The sequence below is a fragment of the Nicotiana tomentosiformis genome, chromosome 11 (assembly GCF_000390325.3).
Source record: "Nicotiana tomentosiformis chromosome 11, ASM39032v3, whole genome shotgun sequence".
NCBI classification, from domain to species: domain Eukaryota; kingdom Viridiplantae; phylum Streptophyta; class Magnoliopsida; order Solanales; family Solanaceae; genus Nicotiana; species Nicotiana tomentosiformis.
Window position 1 is genome coordinate 22,879,472 of NC_090822.1, and position 25,717 is coordinate 22,905,188.

Consider the following 25,717-nt stretch of genomic DNA (forward strand, 5'->3'; position numbering starts at 1 on the left):
GTTGAACAAGTTCATGAGTCATTGGACTCTCGCAAAGTTGTGTAGTTGGCAAAACTGAACAAATGTAGGGATAAATATGTATTCTCCCTTAAAAAATAAAAAGAGATTTTATTATATTATTTTTAATAGTTCAGTGAAGTAATGGACTCAAAAAATGGCTCTATATTTTCTAGAGATCTTCAAAAGCAGCCAATTAAGATGTTGAAAGAATTCTCATCCCTTTACGGCCTTTGTGGTTCTCATTCATCAACATATTCAATATTATATAGGTTAGCAAGATACCGTGCGCCAAAAAAGAAAATACACAATATTTATACTCAATTAACCTACACTGGATCAAAAAGGAAATTAATTAGTAGAAATTTCCGTTGGAGGAAAATAAAACCAGAACTCCAGTGTTTCCAGGAACATGATTTTATTTCATTCTTAATTACAAGATCAAGCCGAGAAAGAGCAAAACTCAAAATACTCAACGGGAGTCTTAGCCGGATCGACCCCTAGGTCATTATTTGCCTTGGGAGTGGTTCGACCGTCAAGTTACTTTGTGGGGTAGGGGACCAGATCGACTGTTGCGATTGTTGTCTACAGGGTATGTAACATCCCACAAGTTGATTAGGGTTTAGCCCACTCCCTTTGTTCTACAAAACATTATTGATTCTATGTTCGCGAAGAAACTAGTCAAGGAATGAAAAGAAAGGTTAACTACGTACCCCAAAGGTTGAAAAACAGAAAACAAAAATATTAGAGAGTTTATATTTTAATTTAATTTGCTAAAGAGAACATTCATTAAACTGTGAGGTAGTTAGTCATACGAAGAAACAAGGTTGTGATGAGTTAATATCGCTCATTTCCTGTTTTCTTTCTTGTCCATTTTCTTCTTCATCATCATCCTCTGCATCCCAAAGAAAGTGAGCATAGGAGGCTAACACATAACTGCATCACCAAAAAAAAAAACATGTCTATGTTTCATTTTACGAGTTTAACTTTTGTGCGTTGAGACTTACATTATCAAGTTAAAATGACCGTATACAACAATAGGTAAATGATTTATAATATCATAATTTAGTAATCCAAAAATAAATAAATAATCTATTATAACTGGTTAAGTGCACGAATTCTTACCAATCGTCAGGGGAAGCTTTAATAGCTTTCTCAAAGTAGTTGAGAGCACGAGGCGCATCTTTATGGGATCTCCAAATTAAATCAGCATAAAGTGAAAGTATATTTCCATCACTTGGATTTGCCAATATTGCTCTCCCACAATATTCTTCTGCTTTTACCAAGTTTCCACGGACCTGTTCAAAATTCCATTTACTAAATTTACAACTTTTAAAAACGTATATAGTGAACAAATCTGCTACTCCAATACTTAAGTTTTGCTCCTATATCTTTTAAATTATCAAAAAAGCTCTCACCAAAATAAACCCTATAGTATTAGTGAAAATAATACAAACTAGCCAGTTTTCGGACTGATAATCAAAAAATAGCTAGCACTTGTAAAGTTTTGAAAAATAGTTACTATTTAGCTGAAACACGGAAAGTTCCTGGATTATGGAGATCCTGCATATGAATTTCCAGCATATTCGTTGGAACTCCAGCACATTATGCTAAAATCTCGTATATATGTAGAATATTCGAACTTCAACATATTATACTTAGAATTTTTCGGATTTTTAAAAGTGTTTTTATTTAAATTTATCTCTACATGAAAAAATAGCTAAATTTCAATTACTTTTGAAACTGCGGCTATTTTTCAATTACCAATTGTACATTAAGCTATTTATTTTTTCCATATTCTTACAATATAAAATTAAACCGATGCAAAAAAAAAAAGGAACTTTCTGGTCACAAAAAGATTTGATTGAATATGCAATTCACTACTTTAATTTACTAAAAACACAATAATCTCTCAAAATTTCATTTTATATCACATTCTTGTTTTAAAATCTGTTCCCAAAAAAAAATAGTTTTCTATATTTGCAATTGAATTTTAACACTAAACTTTTACTATTATCTTTAATGACATTCTCTAATAACTATAGAATATTATGACGTATTTAAAATCACAAGTTCTAAAGATAATTATAATAATATTTGCCAAAAGTTTTTTAATTTTTACTTAAATTCTTAAACTCCATGTCTAATCAAATATGTACATATAAAATGAAATGGAACTAATTAAGCCCGCACAACTTTGTAATTTTCTGTTGGTAAAAATACAGCTAAACAAAGTACTATATTAGTACCTCTTTCAAGAATCTTGCATAATTTCCAAGAAGCAGTGAATTGCTAGGATTAGCTTGAATCATCTTTGTGTAATACAAATCAGTATTATCACTCCCATAATTTGGTGAATCCCAGTACTCAGAATCGTCTCCCTTTCCACCGTTATAATCACCACCTCCACCACCACCACATATCCTCCCACTTCCAGCTCCTCCGCCCCCGCCGCCGTCAACCACCAGCTCAACCGCCGTTGTGTGTCTATTCTTTTCCTCAACTTCGCACCCTGCATCCGTTTTCAACCCGGAATCCGAAAACAACATCAACCCATTTGTCAACCCTACCTGTTGAAGATATATATAATGAAATAAATAAATAAATATGTATTATATATATATATATATAATAGTTTAAATTTTTAGACGTCACAGTAAATTCAACATAGTGTGAGCAGGTGCAAAGGTCTTAGGTTATGTCTAACTCTCATCGTCACTCGTTACTAACGTGCTAGCTAGGCCCATTAAAAAGAATATAATCAGGTCGCACATGAAGGGCAGGTTGATGACTTAATTAGGCTTACGAAAAAAGAGTCTATAAGGCCGCCGCCGTGTTGAAAATATAATTAAGGTTGTCAAAAAAGATTTAGCCCTCACGTGAGGGCATATTAAAGACACTTTTAAACTCATGAAAAAACCATGTGATTAGGGGTATGTGTTTAGATGAGACCGTGACACAATTCAACATTACCCGCTCCTCTTTTTCTTCTTCGTCTATTTCTTCAACTGTGAGAGGAACTACGTCATGCATGGCCATGCAACACGTGCTGGAAAAATATGATGGATTTTGGAGCTCCTTAAGATCAGTTTCAGAGAGAGCTCGGGACAATTTACGTACTATTGAATTTTGTGATGAGATTGAGAGTGATGATGTTGATCTTGAGAACTGTTTTGGTACGTGAAGCATGAAGTCTGGCTCCGGGGATGAGTGTGGAGTTGACCATGAATGCTTCAATAATTGACTTGAAGAGCTTCGAAGAAGCATTTTTTAAGAAAAAATAATCTATTTTTGATATTAAATCAGAATCTTTGGTTTTGTTTTAATATTGTTTTGGTTCTAACCTGAAGGAAGGTTTCAGAGATTCTAAGGAGGGATTTTCTGAGTCTCGGTTCAAAAAATTGGGAGCAGAGTTTGTTTGGACTGTCATAGTAGAAAGAATAGGGACCTTTTATAGCGGAAAATTCATACATGCCAATTATGTCTTTCTTTTAAGTTTCACAAATCAATCATCAATCAAAATTATTGCTCTTAACTACGTATATAATGATGTCACTAATTCTCGATAAAAAATATTGAATCTAGTCTAGAGATATAGTAACAAGAGAAAGAAAAAATTGTTTCAAGCATATCTTGGAAGCACGCCTTTTTTTCAAAGAAATTAAAGGAAGCCGAGTTATTCATATTTTATTTGATGATCCGATAATTCTAAATATTTCACACATGAAAATTAGGAGGTCATTTTTACTGATTTCTGCCTCTTTTAACTTCAATATATATGGGTATTGTCCAAAATTCTACTCCCTCAGTTTCAATTTAGATGAACTAGTTTGATTTGACACAAAATTTATGAAAGAAAAGAAGACTTTTGAAACATGTGATCCTAAAAGTTTAAGAGATAAAAACTTTGTGGGGCAATAATATTTGTATGGCTATAAAAGTAAAGCGGGTAAAATAAAAAGTTCAAAGTTAAATTGTTTCTAAATATAAAAATGTGTTATTCTTTTTTGAACTGACTAATAAGCAAAATATGTCATTTAAATTGAAACGGAGCGAATACTAATTTGACAAATTTAAAAGATCAAAACTACTTAAAAATATATCTAAGGATCATTTTGAACCACTCCTAACATAATAATCCAAGTTATTCTATCTTTTTTTTTTCTTCTTAATTTCTGCCTCTTTAACTTCAACATAATAATATTGTCCAAAACGCCTACTAATTATTTGTCGGCGTCCCCGTACTTGGTTTACATACAGTGGTTGTTTCATCTGTAGGCACCAAATCCAAATCTTCATGTGAATTTAGGCCCACTAAAGCACTGTTTTAAAAGAGGGGGGCGAGGAATTTTAATGTCTCACCGGGATAAGTCTGAATATTTAATTTTTAATATTTTATAAAATAATATAATTATATTAAATATTTATAAATACGTGAAATTGCATAAAAGATGAAGAAAATTATAAATATGTGAATATATATATACATGTGTGCTCTATTTAAACAAAAAATTAGTCAAAATAATTTTTTATATGTTACTTAGAAGTACAAGTAACTTGAGTCAAAAAAATAAAAAATTTTACATGGAAAAAAAAAATAATTAACCTACAATTTAAACTTCAAATTTGGTATTACTAACCGAAAACGTCTTTTAAAACACTGAACTAAAGTTATGGTCACTACTCGAGGTTTGTACTTTTAACGGTCCTAATTTGTCCAGTCACGTGATACTTGTCACGTGCTAAAATCTGCGGGCGAATTGAAAGCGAAAGCACATAATTTCAGTGGCACTCTTGAGAATTTAGAGGATGGGCTTAGCTTTCTTGTGGCCCAATAAATGGAACCCACGAGAATTGTTGTTTGAAAGTAGCGGAACCCATGGGCTTAATTTAACGGTGAGTTTGAAGAGTGTTAGTCAAATCAAGACGTGCCCATCATTTTAATACTAGAAGAGTTGGAACTATGTAACTATTTTTGGGCATACTTGACAGCTAGATGAGTAATTTTGGTGGGGGCCACTTTATGCATTCCCCTTAGAAAAGATAAATATCTTTGGCTGAGCAAACAAATATATAACTTCCTCGAAGATTTATATAGACCTAGTAAAATCTCTACCTAATCACTTGATAAAGATTAACACTAAACTTAACAGTAGTTAAGATGTCTATATATATATATATATATATATATGCAAAATCTCTTTCCTTTATCAAAGATTCGATCTTCCTTAAATTAAATCCGATAAATTTTACATGCAAACGACTTTATTTTAACAATTTTGTTGTCAATAAAGAGAGTTTCATTATTTTTTCAAAAGAAAAGTACACTAGTCAAGGAAGTTACAGTTAGATTTAGGGTGTGTTTGATATGCCGGAAAAATATTCTTTTATTTTTCACTGTTTAGTTGTACAAAATAGTTTGAAAAATATTTTCCTACATATCACATTTTTCTAAAATCGGAGGAAAATGACTTCCCTAGAAAAAGTTAGGAAAATATTTTTTAAAAACTTCATCTACTCTCACATCTAACCCCAACCCCCTCCCCCTCTCCAAAAAGTTTTTTTTTCAGATTTTAATTTTTTTTTCTTTTCCGTCTCCGCCTACCCCGCACCCCCGCCAAAAGAAATTTACCTTTTTTTGTATTTTTTAATTTTTTGTTTTTTTGTTTTTCTGTTTTTTTTTCCGTCATCGCCCATCCCTACTTATTTTTCAAGAAAATATTTTATTAAAAAATATTTTTAACGAAAAATATTTTTCGTTATACCAAACACACCTCAGTGGCCTCATGCCATAGTTGCCATTTCAATTGCACAAATGTCTTCAACATCCAAGAGCAGTGTATCCACACAAAAAACAAAAGAAAACAGTTCATAGAACCATGAGAAAGCAGTATCTTTGGTATTGATTTTTCACGGACCACTTTTAAGAGAATAAATCTTCTTTCCAAGTTTGTGATAATAAATTTGTGTGAACAAATTATTTTGTATGACATATACGTTACGAGAGTTCGAGTTGTGGAATCGGCAACCAATGTTTGCATTATGGTAGGTTGTCTACATCACATCTATTGAAATGTGACCCTTCCACGAACTCTGTCAGTGACGGACCAAGAATTTTGTACAAGCGGGTTCAATCTTAAAAGTATATAAATTTAGTCGTAAAATAGTAGTTGTTAAGTGGGCTCAAATAAAATATTTATACAAAATTTATACATCTTTAATCTTAATTTATACATATATACAATATTATTTTTTGTGAAACGGATTCAATTAAATCCGCTGGCCACCACTTAGGTTCGCCATAGAACCCAATATGAATATGAGATATTTGGTTTACTGAGATATTTTGGGCAGTGAGCTGCGATTAAATTATTTTGTGGAGGGCATGTCAAATATGAGCCTCAAGGCGTACTTCAATTCCCAATTGCAAGCAAATTAATTACAGCCACATAATCACATTAGAACCTGAAGGCCATATGTAGCACATCCACACTATTTTTGATTTGCCACTAAAATTTCATCACCTTGAATTTCCAATCAGAATAGAGAAATATTAATAATGGGACCTACTGCATGTGTTTATTTTAACTTTTCGTTTGATGTTTACAAAGACGAAGAGATCTTGTCTTTTATGATTTGTCTCGATAATCAAAATCTAGAGCTGATAGAGAAAAATTAGCTTTTGAATGAGAAATTGAGGCTTTTTGTAACCTGAGAGAAAAAGAACATGATTGAAATAATATTAAATTGGAATAGTATAATTTCTTAGAAATTACATCCTTGTTCTTTTTCCTTGAAATAGGTCTATGGTTCAAGCTATTGGGCTACCACTTATTTTTCTATCATTGCTCGTTCATTGTACTAATTAATATTGGGTGACAACACATAATAGAAAGTGATAAATTTTTTGCCTTAGATTACCAACAAAAAAAAAAGGCCCAAAATTTTGGCATTCTATTGCCAAGTCAAACAAAAAAAAATTGCCAAGCCAACTTAAAAAAATAGGAGAATCTAATTATTCGACTTCTAATTTCTCGCTTGTTTTCTTTCAAAAATCAATTTCGTCCAAGAAAATCAAATAATCACCAATACAGAGTTTCGGTAGTTATATTTCAGTTTGTATAACACAAGATATATATATATCCCCGTTTGTCCGTAAAATTGTGCAAGTTCTTGGAAAGTTTTCGAAAATGAGGCTTTCAATATTTTCCAGAAAAGCTTTTTTCCTCACTTACAAAACTGCAATATTTTTTCGAGTGAAATACATGTTCAAACATAATTTCAAATTCCAAATATCATTTTCAAGTTAACTCCAAATATTATTATTTTTTTTCAAAAATTACAATTTTTATATCCAAACGCCTACTTAGGATATATTACACAAGATTTTCATTACTATACATGTCTTGATATACACAAAATAAACATATATATATATATATATATATATATATATATGAATAAACGAAACAGATATAAAATAATATATATGCAATGTATACAGATATAAATCCACCGTAACCACCAAAATCCTACCCAATCCACATCAAATCTTCTTTAAAAGAGCTCAAATTTCAGATTTAACTCCCCAAAATATATATCCAAGCTATTGCAAGGATACCCATCCAATTTAACACCACTTTCCGGATTTCAAAATTTAAAGCCTCAACCTTCAAATTTCAACAATGGAGTTATGTTTTACTGTCTTTTCTCTTGCATAATTCATACTATAATATACATATAGTTATATATAATCTATGTCTATTGATTAAGAAAAATAAATAATAAATTTGGTTGGCTATTTGTATAAAAATTTCTTTTTTCCCGTAGGATTTGTACCATGTAGCTTTGAGCACTTCTATTTAAAATATATTGACTATTTAAAATTTAGTCAGTGTGGCAAATTTCAGACATGACATTTGCCACTCCTACTCCGCTTAGTTCTGCTTTTGTCTTGCTCCTCATTCTTGTTGTCTGAAATTAGGCTTTGCAGTCCTCAACTCAGTAATTTTGGATTAGAACCTGAAGTTTGGGACCGTCAAGTCTAACTTCATGTCCAAAATGTCTAAAGTTTAAACTGCACAAATAATATATTAATTTTTGACAGTTCCTAACTTCTGATCCGTTTGTCTGAAGTTTTAAATTTCAGACGAGCAATTGTCAGCTTCAGCCTTACGAGTTTGAAGGTGATAAAAACTTTATAAACTTTAGCTATTTCTTTAAATAAGGGTCCTACACACGACTATTTGTGCACTTGCCCCCCTTTTCCTTAGCAAATACTTACTAGTTAATATGGAAATGAGAAAAGTTTAATTATCCCCTTAGAACGTTGGAGTGAAATGAACAGAGGAGAAAAAAATGATCCATTTAACATATTGAAATTGAGTCGTATTTCATTTTATTTGATTCCTCAAAAGTAGTTTACATATTTTCTAAACTAGAAAGAAGAATTTTCCAACTACTTGAATTAGAAAATGTTAATCCTATCACTACAAGAAAGTAGGCACACGAGATATTTTATAAATATAACATTAAGTTAGATAAATGTCACAAAATTATTACCCGACATTTATTTTACATTTAAAGTAAATTTCGGAAATTTCAATGTTAATAATTTTCCTACATTTAAGTAAATGTTGGTAAAAGATTTACGGCATTTATTGTCACTTTGAAATTTCCAACACAGAGAGTAATGTCGGCAAACGAATAGTGACATTTGTTTGAGACTTTAATCAAATGTCAGCATTGTAGTTTTTAGCTTATTGTTTGCGACATATTTGAAAGTGTCGGAAATTTTTGAATTATTATCGCCATTTACGCAAATACTGTTAAATTGTCGAGACTATTTTTAACGCATCCTATAAAAAACATAAACTGGAATCATATATAATGAAAACAGTGTTGAGGTTTTTGTTATTTAAGATGAAATAGTCTTAAAATGAGGGTGAATGGAAAATAGAGAAAATTTTATTTTTCCCCCTCTTGACAATGAGACATTGTCCCATATTGGAAGAAGAAAAGATTTTTGGTGGGTATATATAGAATTGCTCTTCTTGTAGCTCTTAAAGAGTTAAGAAGAAAGCAAGCCTCACGTCGTCGTCGCTCGCTCTGCTCGGATTCGGATTCGGATTTGGCTATACATTGCACTCCTTCCTCTCAGCATTTCCATACGATTTTCTGAGTTTCTACTCCTTTATTCTGCATTGTTTTAACTTCAAACAAAGCAACTGTAAGTGTGATTTGCTACCGAACTTTGTGTTCGCTGAAACACTGGGGTTTGAGGTACCGCTACACCAGTGTGTGATTCGTTCTATCTTGGGAGGAAATAATCCATAATCTTGGGTACTAGGAGGGGATTAAATTCCTTAAGGAAACACTGTAAATTCAGTGGGCTCGAATTAATTACTATTTCATTACGATAACTTATATTATTATTTACAAATACAGCAATATTGGCGGGACTAACAAACAGAAGCTCTCTATATACTAATTTCAAGTATAAAAAACTGTAGTCTTTACAATAAAACAATAATATGATAAAATTATTTTCAATATTCAAGAAAAATCTAACTAATTTTGAAACAACAAAGGATTTCTTCACTTCTTCAATTAATCTGCCACTCTTTCTGCACTTCCTTCTGTAGACCTCTCTAATTCAATTATGTATCTGTCTATCTGACAACCTCCTGAATGAGATTAGAAATGATTGATGTAGCAACCTGTATTTTTATGAAATGCACAACAAATTAATCAGAAAGTATGTTGAAATTAGTAGTAAAACCTCCTAGTTTACCAACATACACATTTTCATATAGTAGTAAATATTACTAACAGTACAGCTTCTTTGGAAGCATCTTCTTAGTTATGCAGTAGAGGCAACCAATTGACGTACTCCACAACCTACCTTCCAACTCAATAAACATGAACAATAATTAGTAGAAAATATAAAACTTTAAAAGAGAATGATGTCAAATCTACAAGGATCTTACCATGAGATGCCAGAGGCTAGACTTGCTCACTGTGACTCCAAAACATACACAAAAGACTAAATACATGTCAGCAACCTTAATTTTCATATAATTTTCAAACTATTTTCTCAAATCTTAAAACATACAAAAATACCAAAGCATGCAATTGGTAAATCATTTTTACTAGAGAAGCAAATAAAGTGTAACGACCTGATAGGTTGTTTTGAGTACTAGCCCTTATTTTCATGTTCCGAGATCTCTATTAGCTCCATTTAATATTTTTCAATTTGTGTACGCAATCCGTGTCTTTTTTCGGAAAGGTTTTATGTGAAAATTTTGAAGAAATTATGAATTTTGGCTTTAAAAATAACTTGAGTTGACTACGGTCAATATTTTATGTAAACGGCCCTGGATCGGTATTTTGACGATCCCGATGGGTGCGTATCGTGATTTTAGACTTGGGCGTATGCCCAGAATTGAATTCGGATGTCACTAACTTGATTTGACTTGTTTTGTCGAAAGCTAGTAACATGAAGGTTTAAAAATTTCCTAGATTTGACCCTAGGTTGACTTTATGGCTACCGGGTTCGAATTTTGGTTCCGAACTTGGTATAGGTTCATTTTGCTATTTGAAACTTATTTGCAAAATTTGGTGCAAATCAGAATTGGTTTGATAGGATTCAGACGCTCGGTTGTGATTTTGAAGTTCTTGAATTTCTTTAAACTTTTCACGCATTTTGATGTCTGATTCATAGTTTTAGATATTATTTTGGTATTTTGATCATGCGAGCGAGTTCGTATGATGTTATTACAATTGTGTGCATGTGTGATTTGGAGCCCGAGGGGCTCAGGTGAGTTTCAGATTGGCTACGGACCATTTTTGGACTTAAAGGATTTGCTGGTGTAGTTGTTTCTGAGAGCTGGTGCCTTGTGCTTCGCAATCGCGAAGGGAAAAATGTGACTGGGGCAGAATTGTTCTTCGTGAATGCGGGGACATGGCGGTGAAGGTGAACGCGAAGTAGTGGGGGGCTTACCCTTCGCGAACGCGACCGTCCTCTCGCGAATGCGTATAGTTATGGGGTTGTGGGTAGAAGTATGTCTGCTACTCTTCACGAACGCGTTCCTTGGCTCGCGAATGCGAAGGCAGGGGAAATATGTAATGACCCGACTCGTCGTTTTAAGAATTAGCATCCCGTTCGGTAGCTTAAGATCTCGAATACCTTCGTATTATATATTATGACTTGCATGTGTGGTCGAGTTCGGTTTTCGGATGATTCGGGATTGATTTGGAAGAATAATTCTTATTTTAGAAGCTTAAGTAAAAAGAGTTGTCTGGAGTTTGACTTTTGTAAAGATGACTCCAGAACGGTGTTTTGATGATTCTAATAGCTTCGTATAGTGATTTTGGACTTAGGCGTGTGTCCAGATTTGGATTAGGAGGTCCGTAGGTTGATTTGATGCATTTCGGAGAAAATTGGAAAGTTGGATAGTTTAGAAGGTTGAGAAGTTTGACCGAGAGTTGACTTTGTTAATATCGGGTTTGGATTTCGATTCCGGGAGTTGGTATATGTAAGGCCCCGTAAAATTTCGCAAGGAATTTAAAGTTTCGTGGTGCCGGGGTAGGCGTAGGTGTTAATGATAGTAGAGATGCAAAGGAAAATTCAAGAAATGGGGTTGAATAATGCACTGGGGAGTAAAGAAAAACTTTTGGCAGAATTGAGCATTCTCTGCGGCCCATTATGCGGCCGCATAATCACTCTGCGGGCCGCAGAATGGCCGCAGAGTGAGACAGTATTTTGGGCCATTTTTTATGTCATTTTCGCGGCCCAGTATGCGACCGCAAAACCATTTCGCGGGCCGCACTCTGATCGCATATCCAGCTTTGAGATTTTCCGGAGTGAGGTTCTGCGGCGCATTATGTGACCGCAGACCAGTTCTACTGGCCGCATAATGACCGCATCCCGAATCAGATTTGCCCAGTTCTGGAGGACAATTATGCGGCCTATTCTGCGGACCGCATAAGCATTACGCGGTCGCATATGCGACCGCATACCCTGTTCCGGAGCTTCATTTTTGGATTTTTATAACCAGACCTACTTCGTTAAATAGACGATTTGTACCATTTTTGAGCTAAAATCTGTTATTTTGAGGATTAGAGAGTGCCCTAGAGTGGGAGAGAGTTCTTCAACAATTTGTTCTTCAATTCTTGCTCGAATCTTTGAGGATTAACAAGGAAAACTCACTAAGTCTTCATCCTAGAGGTAAGATTCTACACCCTAGCTCTTAATTTCGAAATTTATCTAAGAATGGGTAAATAGAAAGACAATTCTTAGGTATGGGAGTTGTTTATTTTGCATGCATGTGTTATCAAAGGGTGTAGGAAGATTGTGAGCTAAAAATGGTAAAGAATGGGTTGTGGGATGATGGAATCCTCCATAAAAGGACCTTGAAACCTTAATACACACATAGTGTTTGATAAAATGCTCAAGTGAGCTAGAACCATGATCATCTCCCTAATTTTGGTTCAACTTGTTATATTTCTAAAATAGATTGAAGTTGCTAAGAATTTCGGAACATTTTAGAGTTTAAGGAAGCTCAATTGAGGTATGTTGGCTAAACTCTTTTTTAAGAATTGGAACCCCAACACCCTTGTAAGTTCCAAGATATTCATTACAAATCGAGTATTCCGAATAGGTTTTGTGACAAAGATATATATTCAATTCTTGTTTCAAATGCTCTTATCATATTGTATTATCAATTAAGGATGTGTTCCAAACTATGGATTGTGTATTTACATATTATGATTCCAAGTCGTGATTTATGTAGAAATTATTATGCCAAATTATAAAGAAATTGTGATTGAGATTACACCTCCACACGCATACATTGGGGTGAGGTGGCAGTGCTGCTTTGTGTATGATTTTGGTATTGTTGTTCTACCACCACCCACATATATATATTGAGGTGAGGCAGCATGGCCACTCTGTGTAGGTATTGGCATCGTTGATGCATTTCTACCCGCATATATTGGGGTGAGGCGGCATGGTCACTTTGTATAGGTTTTTGGTACTGTGATTATACCTCCACCCTTATACATTGGGGTAAGGCGGCAGGGCCGCTTGAGTAGAGTTTTGGTATTGTGCTTACACCTCCACCTGCATACATTGGGGTGAGGCGGCGGGGCCGCTTTGTGTGAAAATAGTTATAGGGGATCTCATTTTAAATTCTATAAATGTTAATGGCAGCTCTTGATAAGCTTGCTTTGGTTTAAACGGCTATCTGTGCTATTCTATTGTCGTCCTGGTTCATCATATTCATATTATATTTTCGAATTCTTAAATTGTTGTTTAGTTTTCATACTAGTACTATTCGACATGTACTAACGTCCCTTTTGCTGGGGGCGCTGCATCTTTAATGGATGCAAGTGGTTCCACAGCGGAGGATATTGACCAGTGATAGCGGTGCTCATTCTTCCCGGCTGACTTGCTGAGCCCCATCTCATTCCAGGGTTGTGCATCTTTTATTTCGTATGTGTTATCGTGTTTTGAGGTATAGCCAGAGCCTTGTTGCCGGCACTATCATTGTACTCTTTAGTATTTTTAGAGGCTCTGTAGATTTAGTGTGGGTTGTATATGGGTGTTGGAATGATAAACAAGTTATGTTGTGATTAAATCACTTGTTCCATTTTGAACCATGAAGGTGTGTGTGTGTTTTGAGACATATTAAATGAAGTAACTAACGGTAATGAATTTGTATGGTAGACATGATCACCTTATTGTCTAATTAACTAAAATATGCATTATCCTTATTCATGGATGAGTTTGGTTAGAAGGAAGTATAACGGCTTGCTCGGTCGGGTTCACTCGGTTGAGTGCCGGTCGCGCTCCCCGATTTTGGGACGTGACAAACTTGGTATCAGAGCCTAAGGGTTTAAAGTGTCCTAGGATGTCTCAGAGCCGTGTCTAGTAGAGTTCTAAGGTTTTAAAGTGTCCTAGGATGTCTGAGAGCCGTGTCTAGTAGAGTTCTTCTTATCGGTGTGTTGTCGACCACATCTATAATTAGGATGCTACTTGGGCATTTAGGAATAATACCCTTCTTTCATGTTCTCGATCGTGCGATAAAGATGATTGTAAGATTATTCCTCCTTTAACTCGTGCGTTGCTCTAATTTTCAGTACATGATACCTAAGAAGAAGGCAAGAACTGGCCAAAGAGCCAATGTCACCTCGGGAGTGGCAGTTGATCCTATATTTGATGATGCAGGTGAGCACCCGAGGGGTGAGGATATTCCCCCAGTTACTACACTGCCTGATTCTACCACAACTGATCAGACCGCACTTGTCCCTACACCTACTGGAGGTACAACGGTTCCTCCAACTGATATTCTAGTTCCACCTCCAGCTCCAGCTTCCGATTCTGGTGTTTCTGATGTTGATCTTAGGGGAGCCATACAGATGTTGGCACATATAGTGGCTTCTCAGGCCCAGAGATCGAGTGTTGGGCCTACTTCTTCCAGTCAGCTAGGGGAATCTTCTAGTTCCAGGGTGAACAAGTTTCTTCAATTAGATCCTCCAGTGTTTACGGGTACTGATCCCGAGGAGTACCCCCAGGACTTTATTGATGAGATGCACAAAAATCTTCGGGTTATGCATGATACAAAGACGGAGGGAGTGGAGTTGGCCTCCTACCGCCTGAAAGGGGTGGCCTATTCATAGTTTGAGTTATGGGAGGAATCCCGTGAGGTGGGAAGTCCTCCGGCAAGGTGGGGTGAGTTCACAGATGTCTTTATGGATTATTTCTTGCCTGCCAAAACTAAGACAGCCCGTGCCGCTCAGTTTGAAAGCTTGAAGCAGGGTAGTATGAATGTGTGGGAGTATCATATGGAGTTTGCGCGCCTGTCCAAGTATGTTATTCACATGTTGCCCACTATGGAGGCTAGAGTGCGCTAGTTTGTACAGGGCCTTAGCCCCTTGGTTATTAATGAGGGCGCTACAGCTGCCTTGAATTCCGATATAAACTATGGTAAGATGGTGGCATTTTCTCAAGCCACAGAGACCCGCAAATTGAAGAATAGAATGGAGCGTCAAAGTAGCAGCAAGGCCCGGTCCGGGGGCAACTTTGGTGGTTCTTCCGATGGTGGTGGTGGTAGGTCAGCGTTCAGTGGATGTTCATTAGGACCATCTCAATCATTCGCTCAGTCTTCGATGAGTGCACAGTCGTCTGGACCTAGTCGGGGCAACAGGGGACCCCACGAGCAGGGTCGTCCCGACGGAAGGTTTCAGCAGCGGAGGCTCCCATGCCCTATGTGTGGGAGGATGCACTTTGGGGCCTGCTTCATGGACCTACCTATATTCTATGGGTACGGTGTGAGGGGTCACATTAAGAGGGATTGCCGCTCGTCCCGCCAAAACATGGGCAGGGGTGCGGCTTAGCCAGCTAATTCTGCAGCTACTACATCCACAACACCTCCAGCTCTAGGCACTCCAGCACCCGCAAGGTGTGGTGCAGCTAGGGGTCGTGCACATAATTCGGGAGGACCCAACAGATTTTATGCTATACGGAGGCGTCGGGATTCAAAGGCTTCTGCAGATGTTATCACAGGTATATTGTCTGTCCAATCCCATGATGTATATGCTCTTATTGATCCCGGTTCCACTTTGCCATATGTCACTCCTTATGTTGCTATGGAATTTGGGATAGAACCAGAACAACTTCATGAGCTGTCATCTGTATCTACTCCGGTTGGTGAGTCTATTTTGACCGCGTGGGTTTATAGGGATTGTGTTGTCACGTTGTGTGATCGGGACACCGTGGAGGATCTTATTGAATTGAGAATAGTCAATTTTGATGTGATAATGGGGATGGATTGGCTTTATTCTTGTTTTTCCAAGCTTGATTGCCGAACCAAGACCGTTAGGTTCGAATTTCAAAATGCGCTAGTTATTGAGTGGAAAGGGTGATGATGTAGTGCCGAAGGGTAGGTTTATTTCTTACCTTAAGGCCATGAAAATGATCAACAAGGGGTGTATTTACCATTTGGTCCGGGTTACGGACACCGATGCTCAGGCACCTATACTTGAGTCTGTGCCTGTTGTGAATGAATTTCCGGGAGTCTTTTCAGATGAATTCCCTAGGATCCCACCAGATAGGGAGATTGATTTTGGGATTGATGTGATGCAAGACACGCATCCTATATCTATTCCACCCTACAGAATGACACCGATAGAATTAAATGAGCTAAAGGAACAATTGAGAGATTTGTTAGAAAAGGGTTTCATCCGGCCGAGTGTGTCGCCTTGGGGTGCACCGGTCCTTTTTGTAAGGAATAAAGATAGGTCACTGAGAATGTGTATTGACTATCGGCAACTTAACAAGGTCACAATCAAGAATAAGTACCCACTGCCAAGGATAGATGACTTGTTTGACCAATTGCAGGGTGCTAGGTACTTCTCCAAGATCGATTTAAGATCCGAATATCACCAATTGAAGATCAGGGAGCAAGATATTCCGAAAATAACTTTTAGGACCCGGTATGGGCACTTTGAATTTTTGGTAATGTCTTTTGGGCTAACAAATGCCCCAGCAGCTTTCATGGATCTTATGAATCGAGTCTTCAAGCCTTTTCTTGACTCCTTTGTGATAGTGTTCATTGACGATATTCTTGTATATTCACGAAGTCAAGAGGACCATGTTGATCATCTCAAGGTAGTTCTGCAAACCCTATATCAGCACAAGTTATATGCAAAGTTTTTGAAGTGTGAATTTTGGTTGAAATCTGTCACATTTTTGGGTCATGTAGTCTCTAGTGAAGGGATTATGGTTGATCCTCAGAATATTGCAGCTGTGAGGAATTGGCCGAGGCCTACAACTCTAACAGAGATTCGCAGCTTCTTAGGCTTAGCTGGGTATTATAGAAAATTTGTGGAGGGGTTTTCTACCCTTGCCTCTCCGTTGACTAAATTGACGCAGAAGGCGAGTAAGTTCCAATGGTCAGATGCTTGTGAAAGGAGTTTTCAGGAATTGAAAGCAAGATTGACTATGGCACCGGTGTTGACCTTACCATAGGGTGCATACAGATTTGTGGTATATTGTGATGCTTCAAGAATTAGGCTTAGGTGTGTATTAATGCAACATGGCAAGGTTATAGCTTATGCTTCTAGGCAACTCAAGAATCACGAAAAATATTATCCAACACATGACTTAGAACTTGCAGCGGTGGTATTTGCATTGAAGATTTGGTGTCATTACCTTTATGGGGTCCATGTGGATATATTCACGGACCATAAGAGCCTTCAATATATTTTCAAACAGAAGGAGCTGAATCTGAGGCAGAGAAGATGGCTTGAGTTACTCAAAGATTACGACATCGATATCTTGTATCACTCGGGAAAGGCCAATGTTGTGGCGGATGCTCTTAGCCGAAAATCTATGGGTAGTTTGGCTCACTTGGAGGCATATCAAAGGCCATTGGACAAGGAAGTTCACCGATTGGCTAGTTTGGGAATTTGTATTGCAGACTCTAGTGAAGGAGGGGTAATTGTGCAAAATAGGACTGAATCATCGCTTGTTGTGGAAGTCAAAGAGAGGCAATACAACGATCCATTGTTGGTGAAATTGAAGGAGGGGATTCATAAACATAAGACTATAGCTTTCTCTCTCGGCTTGGATAATGGTACGACACACTTTTTTCCGGTTAAGGCTACCGACATAGCGGAACAATATGCTCAGTTGTATATTAGAAAAATAGTCAGGTTGCATGACACTCCAGTTTCCATTATTTCTAATCGGGGAGCACAATTTACTGCTAATGTTTGGAAGAAATTTCATCAAGGTTTGGGTACTCAGGTGAATCTTAGTACAACCTTTCACCCGCAGACTGACGAGGCAGGGCGAACTATTCATACGCTTGAGAATATGTTGCGCACTTATGTTCTAGACTTCAAAGGTAGCTGGGATGATCATTTGCCACTCATAGAATTTGCCTACAATAATAGTTATCATGCTAGCATTCAGATGGCACCGTTCGAGGATTTATATGGTAGGAGATGTAGATCTCCCACTGGGTGGTTTGAAATTGGGAAAGTAGAGTTGATAGGTCCATACCTCGTGCATTAGGCTATGGAAAAAGTTAAGATCATTAAGGAGCAGTTGAAGACTGCTCAGAGCTGTCAGAAGTCCTATTCGGATGTTCGTCGTAGGGATTTTGAGTTCAAAGAAGATGATTGGGTATTCTTTAAGGTTTCCCCCATGAAGGGTGTAATGCGATTTGGTAAGAAAGGGAAATTGATTCCGAGGTATGTCGGACCGTACAAAATCATTCAAAGGATCGGTGAGGTGGCGTACTAGCTTGAGCTACCACCTGAGAGGTCATTAATACACCCGATGTTTCATGTGTCTATGTTGAAAAAAGTAGTTGGAGATCCGACACTCATTGTTCCGGTTGAGAGTATTGAGGTTAATGAGGAATTGACATATGAAGAGATTCCAGTTTCTATTATTGATCGGCAAGTCCAAAAGCTGAGAAATAAAGAAATTGCCTCAGTGAAAGTGCTATGGTGAAACCAACAGGTTGAAGAGGCTACTTGGGAAGCCGAGGAAGAAATGAAGAAAAAGTATCCTCATTTATTTGAATAGCCATGTATTTTTAAAGTTATGTTCTATGAAAATTCTAAGGGTTACCTTCTATAAATTATGTATCATTTGTACAATTGATGTTAAGGATGTTCCTTTTTTGGTAATATATTACTTGGGAGGCCACAATTGGCGTTGTTTTGTGTTATGTTACATCGTTGGATTATGTATATGTTGTCAGGATGTGTTTCTGGGGTTCTCTGGCAGGTGGATAGGCTCAATTACAAGGGAAACTCTAGCAAATAGTTTGGAAATTTAGGGAGTTAGTCAAATTTGGGGCTGCTGGTGTGTGGTAAGGAAATTGAGTCGCATCAGATGCTAATAGTAAACTTTGACCCTCATTCGAGGACGAATGATCTTAAGTAGGGGAGAATGTAAGGCCCCATGAAATTTCACAAGGAATTTAAGGTTTCGTGGTGCCGGGATAGGCGTAGGTGTTAATGATAGTAGAGATGCAAAGGAAAATTCAAGAAATTAGGTTGAACAACACAATAGGGAGTAAAGGAAAATTTTTGGCAGAATTGGGCATTTCTGCGGCCCATTATGCGGCCGCATATTCACTCTGTAGGCAGTAGAGTGAGACAGTCTTTTGGGCCATTTTTGATGTCATTTTCGCGGCCCATTATACGACCGCAAAACCATTTCACAGGCCGCACTCTGATCGCATATCCAGCTTTAAGATTTTTCGGATGGAGGTTCTGCGGCACATTATGAGACCGCAGACCAGTTCTGTGGTGCATTATGCTACCGCAGAACAGGTCTGCGGTGCATTATGCTACCGCAGAACAGGTCTGCGGTGCATTATGCTACCGCAAAATAGGTCTGCGGGTCGCATAATGACCGCGGACCGAGTCAGATTTGCCCAGTTCCGGAGGAAAATTATGCGGTCTATTCTGCGGATCGTATAAGCATTATGCGGTCGCATATGTGACCGCATACCCTGTTTCGGAGCTTCATTTTTGAGTTTTTATAACCCGATCCTACTTCATTAAATAGACGATTTGTACCATTTTTGAGCTAAAATCTGATATTTTGAGGGTTAGAGAGTGCTCTAGAGTGGGAGAGAGTTCTTCAGCAATTTGTTCTTCAATTCTTTTTCGAATCTTTGAGGATTAACAAGAAAAACTCACTAGGTCTTCATCCTAGAGGTAAGATTCTACACCCTAGCCCTTAATTTCAAAATTTATCTAAGAATGGGTAAATAGAAAGACAATTCTTGGAGATGGGAGTTGTTTATTTTGCATGCATGTGTTATCAAATGGTGTAGGAAGATTGTGAGCTAAAAATGGTAAAGAAAGGGTTGTGGGATGATGGAATCCTCTATAAAAGGACCTTGAAACGTTAATTCAAACCTAGTGTTTGATAAAATGCTCAAATGAGCTAGAACCATGATCATCTCCCTAAATTTGGTTCAACTTGTTATATTTCTAAAATAGATTGAAGTTGCCAAGAATTCCGAAATATTTTAGAGTTTAAGGAAGCTCAATTGAGGTATGTTGGCTAAACTCTTCTTTAAGAATTGGAACCCCAATACCCTTGTAAGTTCCAAGATATTCATTACAAATCGAGTATTCCGAATAAGTTTTGTGACAAAGATATATGTTCAATTCGTATTTCAAATGCTATTATCATATTGTATTATCAATTGAGGATGTGTTCCAAACTATGGATTGTGTATCTACATATTATGATTCCAAGTCGTGATTTATGTGGAAATTATTATGCCAAATTATGTAAAGATTGTGATTGGGATTACACCTCCACCCGCATATATTGGGGTGAGGCGGCAATGCCGCTTTGTGTATGATTTTGGTATTGTTGTTTCACCACCACCCACATATATATATTAGGGTGAGGTGACATGGTCGCTTTGTGTAGGTATTGGTATCGTTGATGCATTTTCACCCGCATATATTGGGGTGAGGTGGTATGGCCGCTTTGTGTAGGTTTTTTGTACTGTGATTATACCTTCACCTGCATACATTGGGGTGAGACGACATGGCCGCTTGAGTAGAGTTTTGGTATTGTGCTTACACCTCTACCTGCATACATTGGGTGAGGCGGCGGGGCCGCTTTGTGTGAATATGTGTGTGTGTGTATATATATATATATATATCCTGGACCCCTGAAGATGTATCTTAACCTAAACCAATTGTATTATTGAAAAAAAAAAAAAGGAAAAAAATGTTGCATTTTGTTTCTAGTTATTTAGCTTGTTAAGGTTGAATATAGATCCGCTAGCCTACCAGAATAGCTTGAGATCCAGATGTAGAAATTGTAAAGAGTTACTAAAGACTTTGTGATTGGTCTACCTCAAGCCGTTAGATACATAGACTGACTTACAACTTTTGCACCCTTCTGTTGGTTATACCATGTACAATGGAAAAGGTATTCACAAAAGTATGTGAATGAAATTCGTTTGATTTTAAGAGGTTCTATTGTCCATTACCTTTGCAAATCTTTTCAAGAAGCAATAGATACACCAATAGATCTTGGTACTGCATTTTATCCGTAGACAAACGAGCAGTCTAAATGTAATATACGAATCTTTGGGGATATGTTGAGGGCTTGCATTCTCGATTTTAAAGGTAGTTGGGATGCTTGCCTAGTCTTAGCTGAATTTGCCTATAACAGCAGCTTTCAGTCAAGCATTTCAGATGGCTCTATACAAAGTCTTGTTGGGTAAAAAGATGTCATTCCTCTATCAGATGGTTTGAAGCTGGCGAGACTAACTTATTGGGTCCAAACTTAATACAATAAGCTATTGACAAAGTTCAGTTGATCCGCCAGAAATTGCTCACGGATCAAAGAAGACAAAAATCTTATGCATATAAGAGAAGAAGAGATTTAGTGTTCACAATTGGGGACAAAGTATTTCTACGAGTCTCTCTTATGGAGGGCGTGATAAGATTTGAAAAAAGAGGTAAGTTGAGCTCGAGGTTTATATGACCTTATGGGATACTTGACCGAACGTATCGTATAACACTCCCTCCAGATTTGATGTTTCATGTATTTGTATTACGAAAATACATGCCAGGGTCATTTCATGTTCTTGAAACACTAACTATACAACCAAATAAAAACTCATCTTCTGAGGAGGAGTAGATAGCTATTGTTGACAGAAAATTAAAGAAGTTACAACAAAAAGATATTGTGTACGTCAAAAAGTCTAGTGAGAAAATAACATTGTTTAATAAGTTCTTTGGGAGTCATATGATGACATGCGAGTCGAGTATTTTCACCTACCTCACTCTACAGGCACACCACTTGAGTTAAATTCGAGGACCGAATTTCATAAGGCGAAAATGATGTAATACCCCAATATTTTAAATGAGGACTTATTGGACATTTAGCAAATAATTTAAGTCCAAAAAAAAACATAGAAAAGAACAAACTAATAAAACAAAAAAAAAAAAGAATGTAAACAAAAGGGCCGAAGCCCGTTAGAAAACAATCTGCCCAAAAGATTGAAAAGGGTTTAGGGGAAGGGAACGAAGAAAGGCTTCAGGGGAAAAGAAAACAAAAACAAAAGCAGAGAAAGAAAGAAAGAAAGAAAAAAATGTTTCAGGGGTTCTTAGTACCGAATACTGTGTTTCACCTTATCATCGACATAGATTCTTGAACTTCAACAATATAATCCAGGTAATTTCATGTAATTCTTCTTCTTTTAAGACTATTAATTTATATTATGATTCTTTATGGGACTAAGTAGAGATGATGTTGGGATTGGATTAAGAGTTTAAAAGATAAAGTTAAAGAAACTGGGAGAAATCCATGAGACCTTTTCAAGAATTAACTGAGTATATTATATGAATAAGTTATATTTGGTGGATTTTCTGGATTTGGTTTAAACAACAAGTAGCACGAGTAAGTATAAATTGACGAATTAAGAGTCAAATATGAAACCTCAAGGGTTAGGTATTTTATATTAGCTATGAATTAGCCTAAACAAGAAAATTAATACGAGATCGATGTTGATGTAATTATAGATTGATTAAAAAAAGTTGTACAGATCGCTTGAGGTGACGAGTTTGGTATTTCGACACGAGTACTGTGAGTAGTAATCTTACCACAACTTGTATTTTCATAACCTTCATGGTTTATACATGATTTTAAAAATAATATTTGTTACCGAATGTTTGAAATTGCATGTGGGACAAGTCCTTTACTTGATATGGTACTGAATAGTTTACTTGAGATATTTACATTTATTTAAAATGTTCTCACTGTTACTAGACATGTTTTACTGTTATTTGAGATATGATTACTATTACCGAAATGGGATTACATGATCTGATAAGAATTGAAATGTCATGTACTATTTTGAAAATGCTTTCCTATGAATATTTACTGCTTACAAAGAAAAGTATAAATAGGAGGAGACTTTGAAGGATCTCGTAGCTAACGACAGGTTCGTTAGACCTGATGCACCTTGTATTCACCGATTACTAAGTAAAATTATAACCCTCGCTAGTGGGAAGGTAGAACTAGCATACAGTTATAGTTTCCCTCGAGTAGGGACCTACAGTTATATTTGACTCCCTTTTACGAAGGTGTCCACACAGTAATACAGATTACATGATCCTTTCTTGGAAACCTCTCAAACATAAAGATTGATATGGAACAGTGTTTACCGAGTTCATTACCGAATTGTTAAATTGATTTCTATTACATGAAAAACATGATGAGACTGATTATTGTTTCTGAAAGGGCATTCTTATGATATTTTCTATTTAATATACAAGCATGCTTTCTGACTTATCCCCAATTAAAAAAGTTGTGGTTAAGTGTTATTATTCAATGAGCTAGAGACTCACTTCCCGTTATTTTTTTCAGAGATATCAGTTAGCGCAACAAGGGTTTTGTTAATTAGAGTACACGAGTTGATAGTTTTCGGTGAGCCCCGCACTTGTTCGTGTGGGCGAAGAGTTTATTTATTATTATCGTCTTTTCTTTTGAACTCTTAGAGTCGCTCCATAGTCATTTTTATTAGTGTCGTGAGTATTCATTCATTATATAGGACTAGTTACCAGTATTGCACTTTCTTTCGTATTTTTGAGATGGTTTAAGTATTATTATGTTAGTAAGGTTGGTAATGTTGGTGAAAACTCGTTTTGCTTAGTTCATGAAGATTGTGGTTGGTTTAGGTGAATATTGGTTGATTATACATTATTTATGAGACGGAAAAACTTTGGATAGTCCTAAAACAGGGGAGACTCTGTCCGATTTTCTGTAAAATACTGATGAGGCTTACTTAGGAGCATTTGCTCCTAAGCGTCGGTCATAATCCTAAATTGGGTCGTGATAATTGGGTCGGTTGTTCTCATGCTACACTTCTTGTGCACATACTGGTGCTGATCGCAATGGCGTCTAGTAGTTTTCTGCTCGGATTCAGCCACAGTTGGAGACTTGAGGTATACCTGCACGGCGTCCGCAGCCCTGAAGTCTCCTTCTTTATCTATCCTACTGTTTATCTAGTTTCAAACAGTTGTACCTTGTTCCAGATCATATATGTAGTATTCTAGTTATTCATATACTTGTGACTCCGAATTTCTAAGAGTAGTTGGCATCGTGTTACTTTTATTCACATTGTGTTAAATACTGAGTTTATTTCTCGTTAAATGTCATTACTTCGTATTAATTGTTAAAAATTAGTTTATTTATTTATTAATGTCGGTTTGCCTAGCAAGTAAATATTAGGCGCTATAATGGTCTCGAGGTTGAGAATTTCGGGTGATGACATAAAGATCGTCAAAACAATGATTGCTATAAACTAGTAAAGCCAACTCACCTATCATTTGCAACAATACACCCAGAATAGAAGCCCCCTGACATTTGCAGATCGGTGCCCTTTTTTAGATGAAAGAACACTATCTTTTCATATTTCAAGTGGTTATTTTATGTGAAGATTAGTAGATTACTAATGTTATCATGTTAATTTAACTGAAGTGGACGTTTAGTGAATAACACAGAAGCATCGTCCGTTGCCATGGGAAGAAATTAAAGAAATACTATAAAACACTACTAGCTTAAATTAATAAGAAGGTTAGGTAATAATAATATGCAATTTATAATTTCTTTTCGGCGAATATAGTTAGGTATAAGTTAGATAATCTTTTTTTAAACAGGAAAAAACAAGAATAGCGTGCTATTCTTATAAGTTAATGTAAATATTTTGACCCGGATAACAAACCCAAGAGTCGGATCCGTTAACGGGTTGAAATAAGATTCATATTTTATTTTATGTCGAAAATGTCACGTGTCCCAATAAAAAAATGCTACATCATTAAATGAAAGGCCCATTCATTCTGTCGTTAAATGCGAGAGTAATTTTATTAATAAAATTAATGTTGTGTGTATTTTGGACTAATAGATGGACGGATGCTATTTATAAATCATTTAACAAACGATAAGGGTAGTTTATACCCTTTTCTGATTATTTATTAAAGCGATTCGGATAAGTACACACTGATTTAATTATAAGTAGATTTGGTTGCCTGTCATCAAAGGAAATCTTAAAGGATTGTGTTTGTTTTGCTAGGACCTACCAAATAATCATGTTTAGCACCTAAATTAGTACTACACTTTAATCATTCGATGTTGATTAACACACCTGTGATAGCAATGTTTATTTATCATTTTCTATAGGTCCATATGAAGGTACAAGTGTCCATCCACGTGCTTGTTATCGAGCTGGTCTTAAAATTTTATTCGCGAAATTAATAATATTGCGAAAATTAATGAAACAAATTCGGACTAAAATAAGGTTGGGCGACAAAGATGGCGGCAAGAGCAGCCAAAATCGGTGAAATGTGTCATGCACAAGTAATGACAAATTAGTAGGATTTCATGTTGTCTTAAAACTAGCTATTATATTGCATATTTATAAACTCTACTATTGTATACGATCAAAATCGAGCTTGCCCTTCGTATGACTAACCGAGATTGAAACATAATAGATCAAAGTTCGACTTTGTGTAATATCGAGCCATGATGCGAATGTAAGTTACCGACCTCGATACCCAGAGACCGATCAAGATCGAGATCGGCCAAGATCCAGATCGAGAAAAATAGAGACCGATCGAGGTCGAGATCGGCAAAAATCGAGGAAAACTTATCAAG

General features: G+C 36.4%; 1 protein-coding gene and 1 long non-coding RNA gene across 4 annotated transcripts; one reads left to right on the forward strand and one right to left on the reverse strand.

The window, feature by feature from the left end:
- Nucleotides 1–379: 379 nt before the first annotated feature.
- On the reverse strand, nt 380–3,426 carry LOC104116169 (uncharacterized). 3 transcript variants are annotated; one of them, XM_009626969.3, is made up of 4 exons: nt 3,118–3,426; nt 2,247–2,567; nt 1,123–1,295; nt 380–933 (listed from the first exon to the last, which is right to left on the reverse strand). In XM_009626969.3, exons 1-4 carry the CDS (start codon nt 3,262–3,264, stop codon nt 807–809), a joined length of 768 nt encoding a protein of 255 aa, XP_009625264.1. In that variant the 5' UTR covers nt 3,265–3,426; the 3' UTR covers nt 380–806. The 3 variants fall into 3 exon arrangements, with proteins under 3 accessions (XP_009625264.1, XP_009625265.1, XP_009625263.1); XM_009626970.3 differs by having other exon boundaries at nt 2,247–2,509; nt 3,118–3,425; XM_009626968.4 differs by having other exon boundaries at nt 2,971–3,425.
- Nucleotides 3,427–21,699: 18,273 nt separating this feature from the next.
- Nucleotides 21,700–23,639, forward strand: LOC104116168 (uncharacterized). The gene is made up of 2 exons (XR_011411932.1): nt 21,700–22,237; nt 23,432–23,639. It is a non-coding gene; the product is annotated as an uncharacterized lncRNA (long non-coding RNA).
- Nucleotides 23,640–25,717: the final 2,078 nt, after the last annotated feature.

What these genes read in the sequence shown, in the direction of transcription:
- LOC104116169 (XM_009626968.4), bottom strand. Translation starts at nt 3,264, where the DNA reads ATGCTTCTTCGAAGCTCTTCAAGTCAATTATTGAAGCATTCATGGTCA. An exon ending in AAGAAGAAAAAGAGGAGCGG is followed by an intron (nt 2,568 to 2,970) that starts GTAATGTTGAAT and finishes TATCTTCAACAG; the next exon opens with GTAGGGTTGACAAATGGGTT. An exon ending in AAAGCTTCCCCTGACGATTG is followed by an intron (nt 934 to 1,122) that starts GTAAGAATTCGT and finishes TTGGTGATGCAG; the next exon opens with TTATGTGTTAGCCTCCTATG.